The sequence below is a fragment of the Antechinus flavipes genome, chromosome 3 (genome assembly GCF_016432865.1).
Source record: "Antechinus flavipes isolate AdamAnt ecotype Samford, QLD, Australia chromosome 3, AdamAnt_v2, whole genome shotgun sequence".
NCBI classification, from domain to species: domain Eukaryota; kingdom Metazoa; phylum Chordata; class Mammalia; order Dasyuromorphia; family Dasyuridae; genus Antechinus; species Antechinus flavipes.
Window position 1 is genome coordinate 82161530 of NC_067400.1, and position 15506 is coordinate 82177035.

At 33.4% G+C, this 15506-nt stretch overlaps 1 protein-coding gene across 1 annotated transcript in view; it reads right to left on the reverse strand.

Moving 5' to 3' along the window:
- NBEAL1 (neurobeachin like 1) overlaps nucleotides 1-15506 on the reverse strand; it is a 199154-nt gene that overhangs the window by 133139 nt on the left and 50509 nt on the right. Inside the window, exons 8-9 of the mRNA XM_051983755.1 lie at nucleotides 2176-2261; nucleotides 1042-1348 (exon numbers count right to left, since the gene is read on the reverse strand). Coding sequence (XP_051839715.1) covers nucleotides 1042-1348; nucleotides 2176-2261 — 393 coding nt within the window. The remainder of the gene's footprint in view (nucleotides 1-1041; nucleotides 1349-2175; nucleotides 2262-15506) is intronic.

Below are 15506 nucleotides of genomic sequence, written 5' to 3' on the forward strand. Positions count from 1 at the left end.
TCATATTCTAATTTGCAAATTTATATTTATATACAAACTCTCTTCTAGTCTATAAAGTTTCCCAAGAGAAGTGATTTTATGAAGTACTTCACTTAGTAACAGTACAGCACATTGGCAATAGTATAAATAGCTTGATGATTGTTGAATAAATGAACAAATTCCAGATTTTATATATCCTAACATCTTAGCAAACAGAAAAGCAATATTAATGTGAAATAAAGTATTTGGCATTTTAAAACAAGATGTGAGTGGAATGTAAGAAAAATGGAAGTTAAGCCTGCCATAAGTCAACAAGAAAAGACTATAGTTCTTATATATTAGTTGTTTTCTTTTATTCTATCTTTTGACATTAATTGTAGTTTTTTTGATTACCAGATAAGGAAGTGGAAGCCCAGAGAGGTGAAAGGAGAGGGAGATCATTTCACTTGCAAAAGGTCAAAAAGATAACACATGGAAATCTGGAGAGATAATCCCAAATATGTTAAATCCTATGCTCTTTCTACTACAGTCAAAAAAATTTGGATTCCAGGCTTTAAGTGACAAAATCACATTCTCCTGCCTAGCTCCATTTTCTTTCCAGTAGAAAAAAGGTAAAACAGAATGCACCAGACTATATTATGCTTAAAGAATCATATTAAATGTGCAGAAGTATTTCATATATTATTAGTTCAAAAGAATCAGGGACTAGGACATTAACTTATAAAATTATTTTATCTTTTTTCATGACATCAAAATTATTTCCTTTTTTCATATATACTTTTCTATGTGTAATTAATGAAGAAACTAGTTTTTATTGCATGAAGAGAGTTGAGTTTTTCTGGTACTGCCCATAATCAGAGGAAAATTTCTATTTTAATTCATATTTCTTACGCATGAAGAATCCACAAAAGAAATTAATTTTACTTTCAGTTATTCAGTTCAAATGTATACTATATCCAACTTGCTAATGTTGCCTATCATGTCACTGAATTTAGAAGAAAAGAAGAAATATACTATGAAAGATATAATAAAATAAAAAGAAAAACTCATTCTAACACTTACTTAACATTTGGATCTGTAGTGAAATGAACCGGTTCTCCCACTGTCTGGATTTCTCATGAGGAGGCAATGCAGAATGGTCAGAGTTCAGCAACTTGAAGTAGTTCTCCAAAATGGTGCTGGTATCCACTTGACGCTGGTCTGAGCTGCTAATCAAGAGGATGTGTACCACTTCTGTCAGGCACTTAAGAGTTAATTCTGCCTTCTTACTCACTTCCTCAGGATCTCGATCATCCCAGGAATCACAATCTGCCAAAACTCGCAGAAGGACTTCCATAGTAGCTGGTGAAATTGCTTGGAGAGCATTCCTCTGAAACCCACAAGACAAAGATCAATTCTTAATATAAAATTATTTTGCCCTTTATACTTAAAATACTATCTTTTTTTTTTTTTTTCATTTTTATGAGCTCTACTACTTAAGCTCAGGGATATTGGAATTTTAAATTTCCTCAAGACAGTTCCTCACAGGAGCCAAAAGGTTCACATTCATTTCCTCCTACTAGCATTCAGATAAGCTTAATTCTGTAAATGGCTTTTGTTTGAAAAGGAAGGCTTTAATATTTTTTGAGGCATGAGTAAAAAGTTGCCTAACTTATCAACATCTCTTGGTTCTGTTATTCATACCTTTCTATTTGTTTCTATCTGGCTCTTACAGTCTTTTCTAGTTTCTAATTATTTATTTGAACATTGAATCAAGTTACTGAGCAACTTTGCCTAACCAAATGGCTCTGATTCACAACTTCTAACCTTGCTATATGTGCACTGACAATCATGACCAACTATCTCCTAGAACCTACTTCCTCCTCCAAGCCTTTGTCAAAGCACCTAGACCCCCAGCTACTCACTTCTCCAAAGACTGCTGTTAAAGAAATATAAGCAATTTAATTATCACTGAAATCACATGAATATAAAGTAATTAATATTGTAACTATGTGCTCAAAAATTACAATTATTTCTTATATATCAACTGATTCTGCTTTATCATCTGGCAAGGAAATTAACAACAACTTTGATGCAGAACCTAGGGCTCCATGTTGAGTTTTAAAAAAAAATTATTAAGCACCTAGTTTATGCAGACACTATGATAGCCTTTATACATGTAACATAAGTTCTAGCTTTTTTTAATATTTTCCTCACCTGTCCGCCAGTTACAATAGCTCCAAAGAGATGTAACAGGCAACATTTGAGGCTCTCCTTGAGATGTTCACTTTCTTGGAAACACTCTACAAATAAAATAGAGAAATTGGTTTATATTTAACAATATATTTCTGTTAATTATATCTCAATTTTTAAAAGATTATGACAAGGTGGGAATAAACTTTTACTGAATCTTTCTTCAATATATTCTGCTTCCTAACAGTATCAGTAAGGCATTTCTATTATTCCATCAATATTGATAAAAATGACACATGAAATTAATTATAAATTATTAATTTTAAATAACTTTTCAAGTAGGTCAAAAAATCAAATATGTACACAGTTAAGACTAAAATTAATTAAAAGATCATTTTTATCTTTCCTTTATGATAACTAATAAAAGTTAAGTGCAATTAGTCTCTGAGGATTGTCAAAGTGAACAAACATTAGACTGACAGTTGTTGCTATAAAAATAATCTCAAATTTGCTGGTTCAGCAAAAAACAACCCCCCCCCCCAAAAAAAAAAAACCCACCAGAAAAGTGTCTGAAATTTCACAAAGAAAATTAAAGAGAAATATTCATCAGTTCCCCAAGTAGACCAAAACTATACAAAAATACTGGAATAATTCTGCAGAATTCTTGAATAGAGACCAGACTGGGAAAAAACAAGAGCAATCTAGAACAAAAAATAGGGCCAAACCAGGGTCCAACTGTCACAGCAGCTTAATATTGAGTTCCCAAGAAGCCCTAAGGGAGACTCAATAAGAACCCAGGCAGTGTAGTATGCTACAGTCCCATCCAGCACCCATGCTGGGGATGTTGGGGAGTCCATGCCCAAAACACAGCAAAAGAAAGGAACATACCTTACACCAAATAGTGTTGCAACAAAGGATAGAGCCAATTCCATGTTTTAAACTGTGAAAAGTAAAGACAGAAAGTGCCAACAACAAAATTTGAGCCACCAGGAATCTGAGTGAAACTCCAAAAATTTATGAAGAAGGCTGTCACCACACCCAAGACCAAGGAAAGCCTGCCCATACCATCCAAGAGTAGGCAAAGGAGCAGAATCTAAGCCAGGTACAAAATCCAAATCCTGTAACTGAGGCAAGATAAGAGTGAAGAAAAGAAAACCCCGAACACAATCAAGAAATTTCATGGATTGAGAGAATTCCTAATAATTATTCCAAAAGAAGAGAGCATATCACCAAATAGATCCTTGTCCACAAAGACAGAAGTCAAAATAGAAGAAATGAAACAAGGCATACAAAGGAAGATTCTGAAGAGATGGTGAAGTAGGTTAGAAAATTCCAAGCTTCCCAGATTTCCTCCACAAACAGGACAAAATAGTGCCTCCAGATGAAAGTAGAGAGGCAAAAACAAAGAGATGGGAGAGAGCAGTGGTCCTTCGAGGACAGCTGGAGAAGATTTGAGGCCAGAGTGAGCCTAGGACAAAGTTTGAAAAATAACAAGAAGGAACTGAGGCCAGAGGCACCATTCCCCACACCCCAAAACTAAAGATGATGAAAACAACAAGCTTAAAAATGAAAAATAAAAATGAGCAAGCAATGGAAAAGAACCCAACTACAGATAGCTATTATAGGAATAGAGAAGACCGAGTTTCATTTTCAGAGAAGGATAATGAAACAATTAAAAAAACCGACCTCCTCTTCCACTCCAAATAGTAACATTAAATAGTCATCTGCCCAAAAAGAGTTCTTGGAAAAAACTTTAAAAGGAGTTTAAAAAACAAATAAGAGAGACTGAGGAATAATTAGGAAAAAAAATAAGAACAATTTAAGAAAACCAAGAAAATTATGAAAACAAAATCAACCAATGGGAAAAGGAGATCCAGAATCTTAATGAAGAAAACAAATCTTTGAAAAGTAAAACTGGACAAGAGAAAGACAGTAAAGTTATGAGACAAAGAAATAATGAAACAAGATATAAGGAATGAAAAAAGAGAATGTGAAATATTTAATAAGAAAAACAATTGATCTAGAAAACAGTTAAAGAAGGGAAAACATAAGACTAACTATTCTATCTGAAAGCTACAGTCAAAAAAAGAATCTTGACACAATAGAAAAGAATAATTAAAATATTATAAGGAGCAAGGGAAAAAAATTCAAATACTGCAGAGCCACAATTAGAAATACACAAGACATAATATCTGCTACACTACAAGATTGCAGGTCTTGTAACAGTTTATATCAAAGAGCAAAAGAAATGGAGTTGTGACCAAAAATACTTACCCAACAAAGTTAAGTATAACCCTAAATGGGATATAGGGAAGGGGAGAAAGATATTTAATGGACTGACAGGCTTTCAAGATTTTGTTGCAAAAAAGCCAAAATTTAATTTAAAAAAATTTTTATGTCCTAAGACCCAGGGCAAATATAAGGTAAACTACTTTATTTATTTATTTATTTTTAAAATAACTTTTTATTGACAGAACCTATGCCAGGATAATTTTTTACAACATTATCTCTTGCACTCACTTCTGTTCCTATTTTTCCCCTCCCTTTCTCCACCCCCTCCCCCAGATGGCAAGCAGTCCTTCACATGTTGAATAGGTTACAGTATATCCTAGATACAATATATGTGTGCAGAACTGAACAGTTTTCTTGTTGCTCAGGGAGAATTGAATTCAGAAGGTATAAATAACCCGGGAAGAAAAACAAAAATGCAAGCAGTTTATATTCATTTCCCAGTGTTCTTTCTTTGGCTGTAGCTGCTTCTGTCCATCCTTGATCAATTGAAACTGAATTAGTTCTCTTTATCGAAGAGATCCACTTCCATCAGAATACATACTCAAACAGTATCGTTGTTGAGGTATATAATGATCTCCTAGTTCTGCTCATTTCACTTAGCATCAGTTCATGTAAGTCTCGCCAGTCCTCTCTGTATTCATCCTGCTGGTCATTCCTTACAGAACAATATTCCACAACGTTCATATACCACAATTTACTTAACCGTTCTCCAATTGATGGGCATCCATTCATTTTCCAGCTTCTAACCACTACAAACAGGGCTGCCACAAACATTTTGGCACATACAGGTCCCTTTCCCTTCTTTAGTATCTCTTTGGGGTATAAGCCCAGTAAAAACACTGCTGGATCAAAGGTTAGGCATAGTTTGATAACTTTTTGAGCATAGTTCCAAATTGCTCTCCAAAATGGCTGGATGTGTTCACAATTCCACCAACAATGTATCAGTGTCCCTGTTAAGGTAAACTTCAAAGACCAATAATAAGGGATTCAATAAAGTTTACTGAGTTCAATCAGTTTATTACTTTTTATAAATGGAAATGTAAACCATATAATTAAGGTTGTCTTAATTATTGGGTAGTTTGAAAGAAAGATTGGGAGAAAACTGAGTATGATGTGGTGATTCTAAAAAGCAAAACTATATAGGAAAAAGTTTAAAAAAAAAAAAAAAAAGAAAAGAAAACAATTAGCTCATATAAGTGAGGCATGAAAGAAAGAATTGATCCAAAGGAGTTGGGGGGGGGGGGGAGAGGAAGGCTGATAGTGCTGGAACCCTACTCATCAGATTTGGGTTAAAGAGAGAACATATAGCTCTAAGAGGAGGAGGGAACAAACTGGGGCAGGGTATAGAAAGGTACAAAGATTAGGATTTAGGAAAGCAGGGAAGAAGAAAAGTGAGGGACCCTTAAGGGAGTAAGAAGAACAAAGAAAAGGAGGGTAAAGGGAAAGGATAAAGGAGAGAAAAGAAAACATGGAATAGGGAGGTAGTAAACTACAGAAGGGACAGGGTAAAAAGAGAGGCTGAGAAGGACAATTATGAACAGGATGACAGGAAATATACAAATAATAATTATAACTTAGAATAATTCACCCATTAAATGGAAATGGATAGCAGAATAGATTAAAAATCAAAATCCAACAACATGCAGCTTAAAAGAAACACATTTAAAAATAAGAAATACACACAGAATTAAAATAAAGGACTGGCATTCTGGAGAGCAATTTGGAACTATGCCCAAAGGATTATAAACATCCTTTGATTCAGCAGAGGCACTAGTGGGTCTGTATCTCAAAGAGATCATAAAAGAGAGAAAAGGACCCATATGTGCAGAAGTGTTTGTAGCAGCTTTTTTGTGATAGCAAGGAATTGAAAATTGAGTGGATGATCATCAGTTGAGGAATGGCTGAATAAATTATGGTATATGAATGAAGTTAAATATTATTGTTCTGTAAAAAAGGATAAGCAGGCTGGTTTCGGGAAATCTTAGAAAGGCCACGAACTGATGCTGAATGAAGTGAGCAAAACCAGGAGAACACTGTGCACATTAACAGCAAGTTACTGTGACTAGTGATCTAAGATAATTCCAATGGACTTGAGATGAAAAATAATATCTACAACTATGAAGACTGAATGTGGATCAAAAAATACTATTTTCACTTTTTTTTTACTTTTCCTTTTTCGTAGTTTTTCCCTTTTAGTCTGATTTTTCTTTCATGATTAATATAGAAATACATTTAAAATGATTTTTTGTGTGTGTGTATAAAAATCTATAGCAGATTGTTGCTGTCAAGGAGGGTAAGGGAAGGGAGGAAAGGAGAAAAATACAGAACACAATCTTATAAAAATGAATGTTAGAAATTATCTTTACATGTACTTGGAAAAACGAAACACTACTGTGAAAATAAAATAAAATAAAGGGCTGGAATAGAATGTCTTGTGCCTTAGTAAATGCAAAAGAAGCTAGGGTAGCAATCATGATATCGACAAAGTTAAAACAAATAGATTTAATTAAAAGAGATAAACAGGGAAACTACCTTATGATAAAAGGTACCACAAATAAAGAAGCATGATCAATACTAAATTTATGCACCAAATATCATAGTGTCTACATTTTTATTTATTTATTTTTTGGTAATCTCATTAAAAAATTTTCTCAATAGTATATTATTTTTCCAAGTACATGTAAAGATAAATCTCAATATCCATTTTCGCAAGAGTTCATGTTCCAAATTTTTTCTCTTTCCATCCCTCAAATCCAAGAAAACAAGCAATCTGATATAGGCTAAACATGTGCAATTCTTCTAAACATAATTTCACATTTATCATGTTTTTAAAGAAAAATCAGACCAAAAGGAAAAAAAAAAAAAAAAGAAAGAAAAAGCAAATAAACAAAGAAAAGTAAAATACTATGCCTCAATTAACATTTTATCTTCATAATTCTTTCTCTGAATACAGATAACATTTTGCATCACAAGTCTATTGGAATTGCCCTGGATCACCTCATTATTGAGAAGAACTAAGTCTACCATAGATGATCTTCACATAATCTTGCTGTTTCTGTGCACAATGTTCTCCTGGTTCTGTTCACTTCACTTAGCATCAGTTCATAAGTCTTTTCAGGCTTTTATAAAATCAGCCTGATCATCATTTCTTATAGAACAATAATATTAAATTTTATTCTATTACCCAACTGATGGGCATCCACTTAATTTCTAATTCCTTGCCCCTACAAAAAGATCTACTACAAACATTTTTGCACATGTAGTCCATTTCCCTCATCTATAATCGCTTTGGAATAAAGACTCAAGCATCTACATTTTTAAAAATTAAATGAATTACAGGTAAAAATAGTAGTACCATAACAGTAGAGGACTTTAATCTTCTCCTTTAAGAACTAAACTAATCTTTCCTTTTTTTTTTTTTTTTTTTGGTGAGGCAATTGGGGTTAAGTGACTTGTCCAGTGTCACACAGCTAGTAACTGTTGTCTAAGACAACTTTTGAATTCAGGTTCTCCTGATTTCAGGGCCTCTACTCCACTTATTGTGCAATCTAGCTGTCCCAGAACTAAACAAAACTAACCAAATTAAAAAAAGAGAGAGAGAGGTTAAGGAAGTGAATAGAATTTTAGATAAATCAGCTCTCATAGATATCTAGAGAGAACTGAATGGAATTAGAAGGGAATATGCCTCTATATGGTATCTTTATATTAGGGCACAAAAATTTTATACTAAAAGCAAAAATATTAAATGCTTCTTTCACAGAACACAATACACAAAATAATTACATTTAATAAGGGAACATGAAAACACAGAAAAAATTCATCAGAGACTAAATAACCTAATCTTAAATGTACAAGATACATCAGTTGGGGGATGGCTGAATAAGTTATGGTATATGAATGTAATGAAATATTATTGTTCTGTAAGAAATGATAAGCAGGCTGATTTCAGAAAATCTTGAAAAAACTTACATGAACTGATGCTAAGTGAAATGAGTAGAACCAAGAGAATATTATACACAGCAACAACAAGATTATGATGGACAGGGCTCTTTTTTAACAATGAGATGATTCAAGGCAATTCCAATAGACTTGTGGTGGAAAGTGGCATATGCATCCAAAGAGAAGATTATAAAGAGTGAATGTGGATCACAGCATAGTATTTTCATCTTTTTTGTTGTTGTTTGTTTCTCTTTTTTTTTCACTTTTGATCTCATTTGTGCAGCATGAATTATGTTTTGAAGAATTGCGCATGTTTAACCTATATTAGATTGTTTGCTGTTCAGGGAAAGGGGGAGGGGAGGAAGGAGAGAGAAAAAAATTGGAACGCAGAATTTTACAAGGATGAATAGAACAAGCTATTAATCAACTCCCTAAGAAAAAATCCCCAGCACCAGATGGATTTACATGTGAATTCTACCAAACATTTAAAGAACAATTAGCCCCAATGCTATATAAACTATTTGAAAAAATAGGGAATGAAGGAGCACTACCAAAATCCTTTTATAACACAGACATGATACTGATACCTAAACCAGGTATGTTAAAAACAGAGAAAGGAAATTATAGGCCAATCTCCCTAATGAATATTGATGCTAAAATCTTAAATAAGGTATTAGCAAAAAGACTACAGAAAATCATCCCCAGGATAATACACCATGATCAAGTAGGATATACCAGGAATGCAGGACTGGTTCAATATTAGGAAAACTATTAGTATCATTGGCCATATTAATAACCAAATTAACAAAAACCATATGATTATCTCAATAGATGCAGAAAAAGCACTTGATAAAATCTAATACCTATTTCTATTAAAAACACTACAGAGCTTAGAAATAAATGGACTTTTCCTTAAAATAGTCAGTAGCATCTACTTAAAATCATCAGCAAGCATCATATATAATAAGGATGAACTGGAACCATTTCCAATAAGATCAGGGGTGAAACAAGGTTGCCCACTATCAGCATTACTATTCAATATTGTGTTAAAAATGCTAGCTTTGGCAATAAGAGTTAAGAAAGAGATTAAAGGAATTAGAGTAGGTAATGATAAAACCAAATTATCACTCTTTGCTGATGATACGATGGTATACTTAGAGAACCCTAGATTCTACTAAAAAACTATTAGAAATAATCCACACCTTTAGCAAAGTTGCAGTATACAAAACAAACCCACATAAGTCATCAGCATTCTTATACATCACTAACAAAATCCAACAGTTAGAGCCACAAAGAGAAATTCCATTTAAAGTAACTACGGATAGTATAAAATATTTAGAAGCTACCTAAGGGAAAATCAGAAATTTTATGAGCAAAACTACAAAACACTTTCTACACAAATAAAGTCAGATCTAACCAATGGAAAAATATTAAAAGCTCTTGAATAGGGCAAGCAAATATAATAAAGATGACAATACTACCTAATCTATTTATTTAGCGCTATACCAATCAGACTCCCAAAAAACCATTTTAATGACCTAGAAAAAATAACAACAAAGTTCATACGGAAAAACAAAAGGCCAACAATTTGAAGGGAATTAATGAAAAAAAAAAATCAAATGAAGGTGGCCTAGTTGTACCAGATCTAAAATTATATTATAAAGCAGCGGTCACCAAAACCATATGGTATTGGCTAAGAAATAGACTAGGTGATCAGTGGAATAGGTTAGGTTCAAAGGATAAAACAGTCAATAACTTTAATAACCTAGTGTTTGACAAACTCAAAGACCGCAGCTTTTGGGATAAGTACTCACTCTTTGACAAAAATTGCTGGGGAAATTGGAAAATAGTATGGCAGAAACTAGGCATTGACTCGCCCTAAACACCGTACACCAAGATAAGGTCAAAATGGGTTCATAAAATCTAGGCATAAAGAATGAGATTATAAATAAGTTAGAAGAACATAGGATAGTTTACCTCTCAGACCTGTTGAAGATGAAGGAATTTATGACCAAAGAAGAACTAGAGATCATTATTGATCACAAAATAGAAAATATTGATTATATCAAATTGAAAAGTTTTTGTACAAACAAAACTAATGCAGACAAGAGTAGAAGGGAAGCAATAAACTGGAAAAACATTTTTACAGTCAAAGATTCTGATAAAGACCTCATATTTCCAAAATATATAAAGAATTGACTCTAATTTATAAGAAATCAAGCCATTCTCCAATTGATAAATGGTCAAAGGATATGAACAGACAATTCTCAGATGAAGAAATTGAAACTATTTCTAGCCACATGAAAACATGCTCCAAGTCATCATTAATCAAGAAATGCAAACTAAGACAACTCTGAAATACCACTACACACCTGTCAGATTGGCTAGAATGACAGGAAAAGATAATGCGGAATGTTGGAGAGGATGTGGGAAAACTGGGACACTTGTTGGTGGAACTGTGAATACATCCAGCCATTCTGGAGAATGATTTGGAACTATGCTCAAAAAGCTATCAAACTGTGCATACCCTTTGACCCAGCAGTGTTACTACTAGGCTTATATCCCAAAAAGATTTTTAAAAAGGGAAAGGGACCTGTATGTGCAAGAATGTTTGTGGCATCCTTCTTTGTAGTGGCCAGAAACTAGAAACTGAGTGGATGCCCATCAATTGGAGAATGGCTGAATAAATTGTGGTATATGAATATTATGGAATATTATTGTTCAGTAAGAAATGACCAGTGGGATGATTTCAGAAAGGCCTGGAGAGACTAACATGAACTGATGCTGAGTGAAATGAGCAGGACCCGGAGATCATTACATACTCCAACAACAATACTATATGATGATCAATTCTGATGGACGTGGCCATCTTCAACAATGAGATGAACCAAATCAGTTCCAATAGAGCAGTAATGAATAGAACCAGCTACACCCAGTGAAAGAACTCTGGGAAATGACTATGAACTACTACATAGAATTCCCAATCCCTCTATATTTGATCGCCTGCATTTTTTATTTACTTCACAGGCTAATTGTACACTATTTCAAAGTCCAATTCTTTTTGTACAACAAAATAACTGTTTGGACATGTATACTAATAGTGTATTTAATTTATACTTTAACATATTTAACATGTATTGGTCAACCTGCCATCTGGGGGAGGGGATATGGGGAAGAAGGGGAAAAATTAGAACAAAAGTTTTGGCAATTGTCAATGCTGTAATGCTGTAATTTTACAATGCTGTAAAATTACCCATGCATATAACTTTTTAATAAAAAGCTATAATAAAAATAAAAATAAAAATCACTCTGCAGAAAATATAACAAAGTAAAAGCAATTACCTCAATAAAGCAATTACAGAAGCTAAAAAAAAAAAAAAAAAAAAAAGAAAGAAAGAAAAAGAAATGATCAGCAGGATGATTTCAGAAAGGCCTGGAGAGACTTACATGAATTGATGCTGAGTGAAATGAGCAGGACCAGGAGATCATTACATACTCCAACAACAATACTATATGATGATCAATTCTGATGAACGTGATCCTCTTCAACAATAAGCTGAACCAAATCAGTTCCAATAGAGCAGTAATGAATTGAACCAGCTACAACCCAGTAAGAGAACTCTGGGAAATGAGTATGAATCACTTCATAGAATTCCCAATCCCTCTATTTTTGTCCACCTGCATTTTTTATTTCCTTCACAGGTTAATTGTACATTATTTCAAAGTCTGATTCTTTTTGTACAGCAAAATAACTGTATGGACAAGTATACATATATTGTATTTAATTTATACTTTAACATATTTAACATATATTGGTCAACCTGCCATCTTGGGGAAGGGGTGGAGGGAAAGAGGGGAAAAGTTGGAACAAAAGGTTTTGCAATTGTCAATGCTGAAAAATTACCCATGCATATATCTTGTAAATAAAAAGGCATACTAAAAAATAAATAAAATAAAATAAAATGAAAAGGGAGAACTTTCCACTAATGAAGAGGAAATAAGAGCAATAATTAGGAGTTACTTTGCCCAACTTTATGCCAATAAATTTGATAACTTAAATGAAATGGATGAATACCTTCAAAAATGTAGCTTGCCCAGATTAACTGGGTAAGAAGTAAATTGGTTAAACAGTTCCACTTTAGAAAAAGAAATAAAACAAGCTATTAATCAACTCCTAAGAAAAAATCCCCAGGACCAGATGGATTTACATGTGAATTCTACCAAACATTTAAAGAACAATTAACTCTAATGCTATATAAACTATTTGAAAAAATAGGGAATGAAGGAGTCCTACTAAATTTCTTTTATGAAACAAACATGGTACTGATACCTAAACCAGGTAGATTGAAAACAGAAAGAAAATTATAGACCAATTTCCCTAATGAATATTGATGCAAAAATCTTAAATAAAATATTAGCAAAAATATTACAGAAAATCATTACAGAAAATCAGGATAATACAACACAACCAAATAGAATTTATATCAGGAATGCAGGACTGGTTCAATATTAGGAAAACTATCATCAATATCCATGTAATAATTATATCAATATCCAATAATTAATTAACAAAAACCATATGATCATCTCAATAGATCCTCCTCATCCTGAGGCCAAGTGAAGTTTTCTTGCTTCTCACTCCACCCCCTAATCCTTACCTACAATTCTCTCTCTCTTTTTTAAATTATAGTTTTTTATTTCCAAAGCTAAAAAAAAAAAAAAAGAAAGAAAGAAAAAGAAATAATCAGCAGGATGATTTCAGAAAGGCCTGGAAAGACTTACATGAACTGATGCTGAGTGAAATGAGCAGGACCAGGAGATCATTATATACTTCAACAACAATACTATATGATGATCAATTCTGATGAACATGATCCTCTTCAACAATAAGCTTAGGTAATTTTTCAGCATTGACAGTTGCAAATCCTTTTGTTCCAACTTTTTCCCTCCTTTCCCTCACCTCTTTCTCCAGATGGCAGGTTGACTAATACATGTTAAATATGTTAAAGTATAAGTTAAATACAATATATGTATACATGTCCAAACAGTTATTTTGCTGTATAAAAAGAGTCGGACTTTGAAATAGTGTACAATTAGCCTATGAAGGAAATCAAAAATGCAGGCGGACAAAAATAGAGGGATTGGGAATTTTATGTAGTGGTTCATAGTCATCTCCGGGAGTTTTTTCACTGGGTGTAGTTGGTTCAGTTCATTATTGTTCTATTGGAACTGATTTGGTTCATCTCATTGTTTAAGTGGGCCATGTCCATCAGAATTGAATATCATATAGTATTGTTGTTGAAGTAAGTAATGATCTTCTGGTCCTGCTCATTTTACTCAGCATCAGTTCATGTAAGTCTCTCCAGGCCTTTCTGAAATCATCCTGTAGGTCATTTCTTACTGAACAATAATATTCCATAACATTTATATACCACAATTTATTCAGCCAATCTCCAATTGATGGGCATCCATTCAGTTTCCAATTTCTGGCCAGTACAAAGAGGGCTGTCACAAACATTCTTGCAATACAGATACCTTTCCCTTTTTAAAAATATCTTTGGGGTATCAGCCTAGTAGAAACACTGCTGGATCAAAGGGTATGAAACAGTTTGATAACTTTTTGAGCATAGTTCCAAATTGCTCTCCAGAATGGCTGGATGTATTCACAATTCCACTCTTTCCCAGAGCACTCCAGTACCTCTCTCCTTTTTGTAGGCAGCTGGCAAGACAGCTACCCATCCATATACACCTTTCACTGCTCTGCAGAGGAAGCTGGTAACCTCCTGGCTCTGAAGGCAGACTTTACAGGCTTTAACAAAATGAGTAAAAACAATCAAAAGAACGATTGATAGTTTCTATACAGAAAGAGAACAGCTTTTCAACCCTGAAGAGACTAATAGCGGACAGTCTCCAGACAATTGTTGGTCCCTCTCCTAGAGGGGCTCTCCTAGAAGAGACTATTAAAAACTTTAAAAGAGAACTAGAAAAAAAATGGGGAAAGGAAAGAGAAGCTATGCAAGAGAGTACAGAAAAGGCATATAACTCACTAAAAGAAAAATTTGATAAAGTGGAAAAAGAAAACAACTTCCTGAAATGTGAATTGGAAAAGGTAAAAAACTTGCAAGAAGTGCAGGGAAACAGAATTTGTGAATTGGAAAAAGAAAATTACTCACTAAAAAAAAAAAATTAGTGAAATGGAAAAAAATTCCACAGAGTAAAACAACTCTTTTAAAAACTCAATTGGACATATACAAAAATAAGTAAAAAAAAAAAAAAAAAGCTAATGAAGAAAATAACTCACTAAAAATCAGAATTGAACAAATAGAAATGACTGATTCATTGAGACATCAAGAATCAGTCAAGCAAAACCAAAAAAAGAGTTTCAGCCCTTTACAGAAAGGGACTGTATGTGCAAAAATGTTTGTGGCAGTCCTTTTTGTAGTGGCTAGAAATTAGAATGCCCATCAATTAGAGAATGGCTGAGTAAATTATGGTATATAAATGTTGTGGAATATTATTGTTCTGTAAGAAATGACCAACAGGATGAAATACAGAGAGGCTTGGAGAGACTTATGTGAATTGATGCTAAGTGAAATGAGCAGAACCAGGAGATCATTATACACTTCAACAACAATACTATATGAGGATCAACTCTGATGGAAATGGCTATCTTTGGCAATGAGAGGATCCAATTCAGATCCAATTGATCAGTGATGAACAGAACCAGCTATACCCAGTGAAAGAACACTGGGAAATAAGTGTGGACTGCTTCTTTTCCCAGGTTATTTTTACCTTTCTAAATCCAATTTTCCTTGTGCAACAAGAGAACTGTATAAATATGTACACATATATTGTATTTTAGATATATTTTAATATGTTTAATATGTATGAGACTGCCTGCCATCTAGAGGAGAGAGTGGAGGGAAGGAAGGGAAAAGTTCGAGCAGAAGTAAATGCAAGGGTCAATGTTGAAAAATTACTCATACATATGTTCTGTCAATAAAAAGCTATTTTTTTTAAAAAATGACATTATAAACAAATAAGAAGAACGTAGAATTGTTTACCTCTCAGATCTGTGTAAGAGGAAGGAATCTGGGGCCAAAGAAGAACTAGAGATCATTATT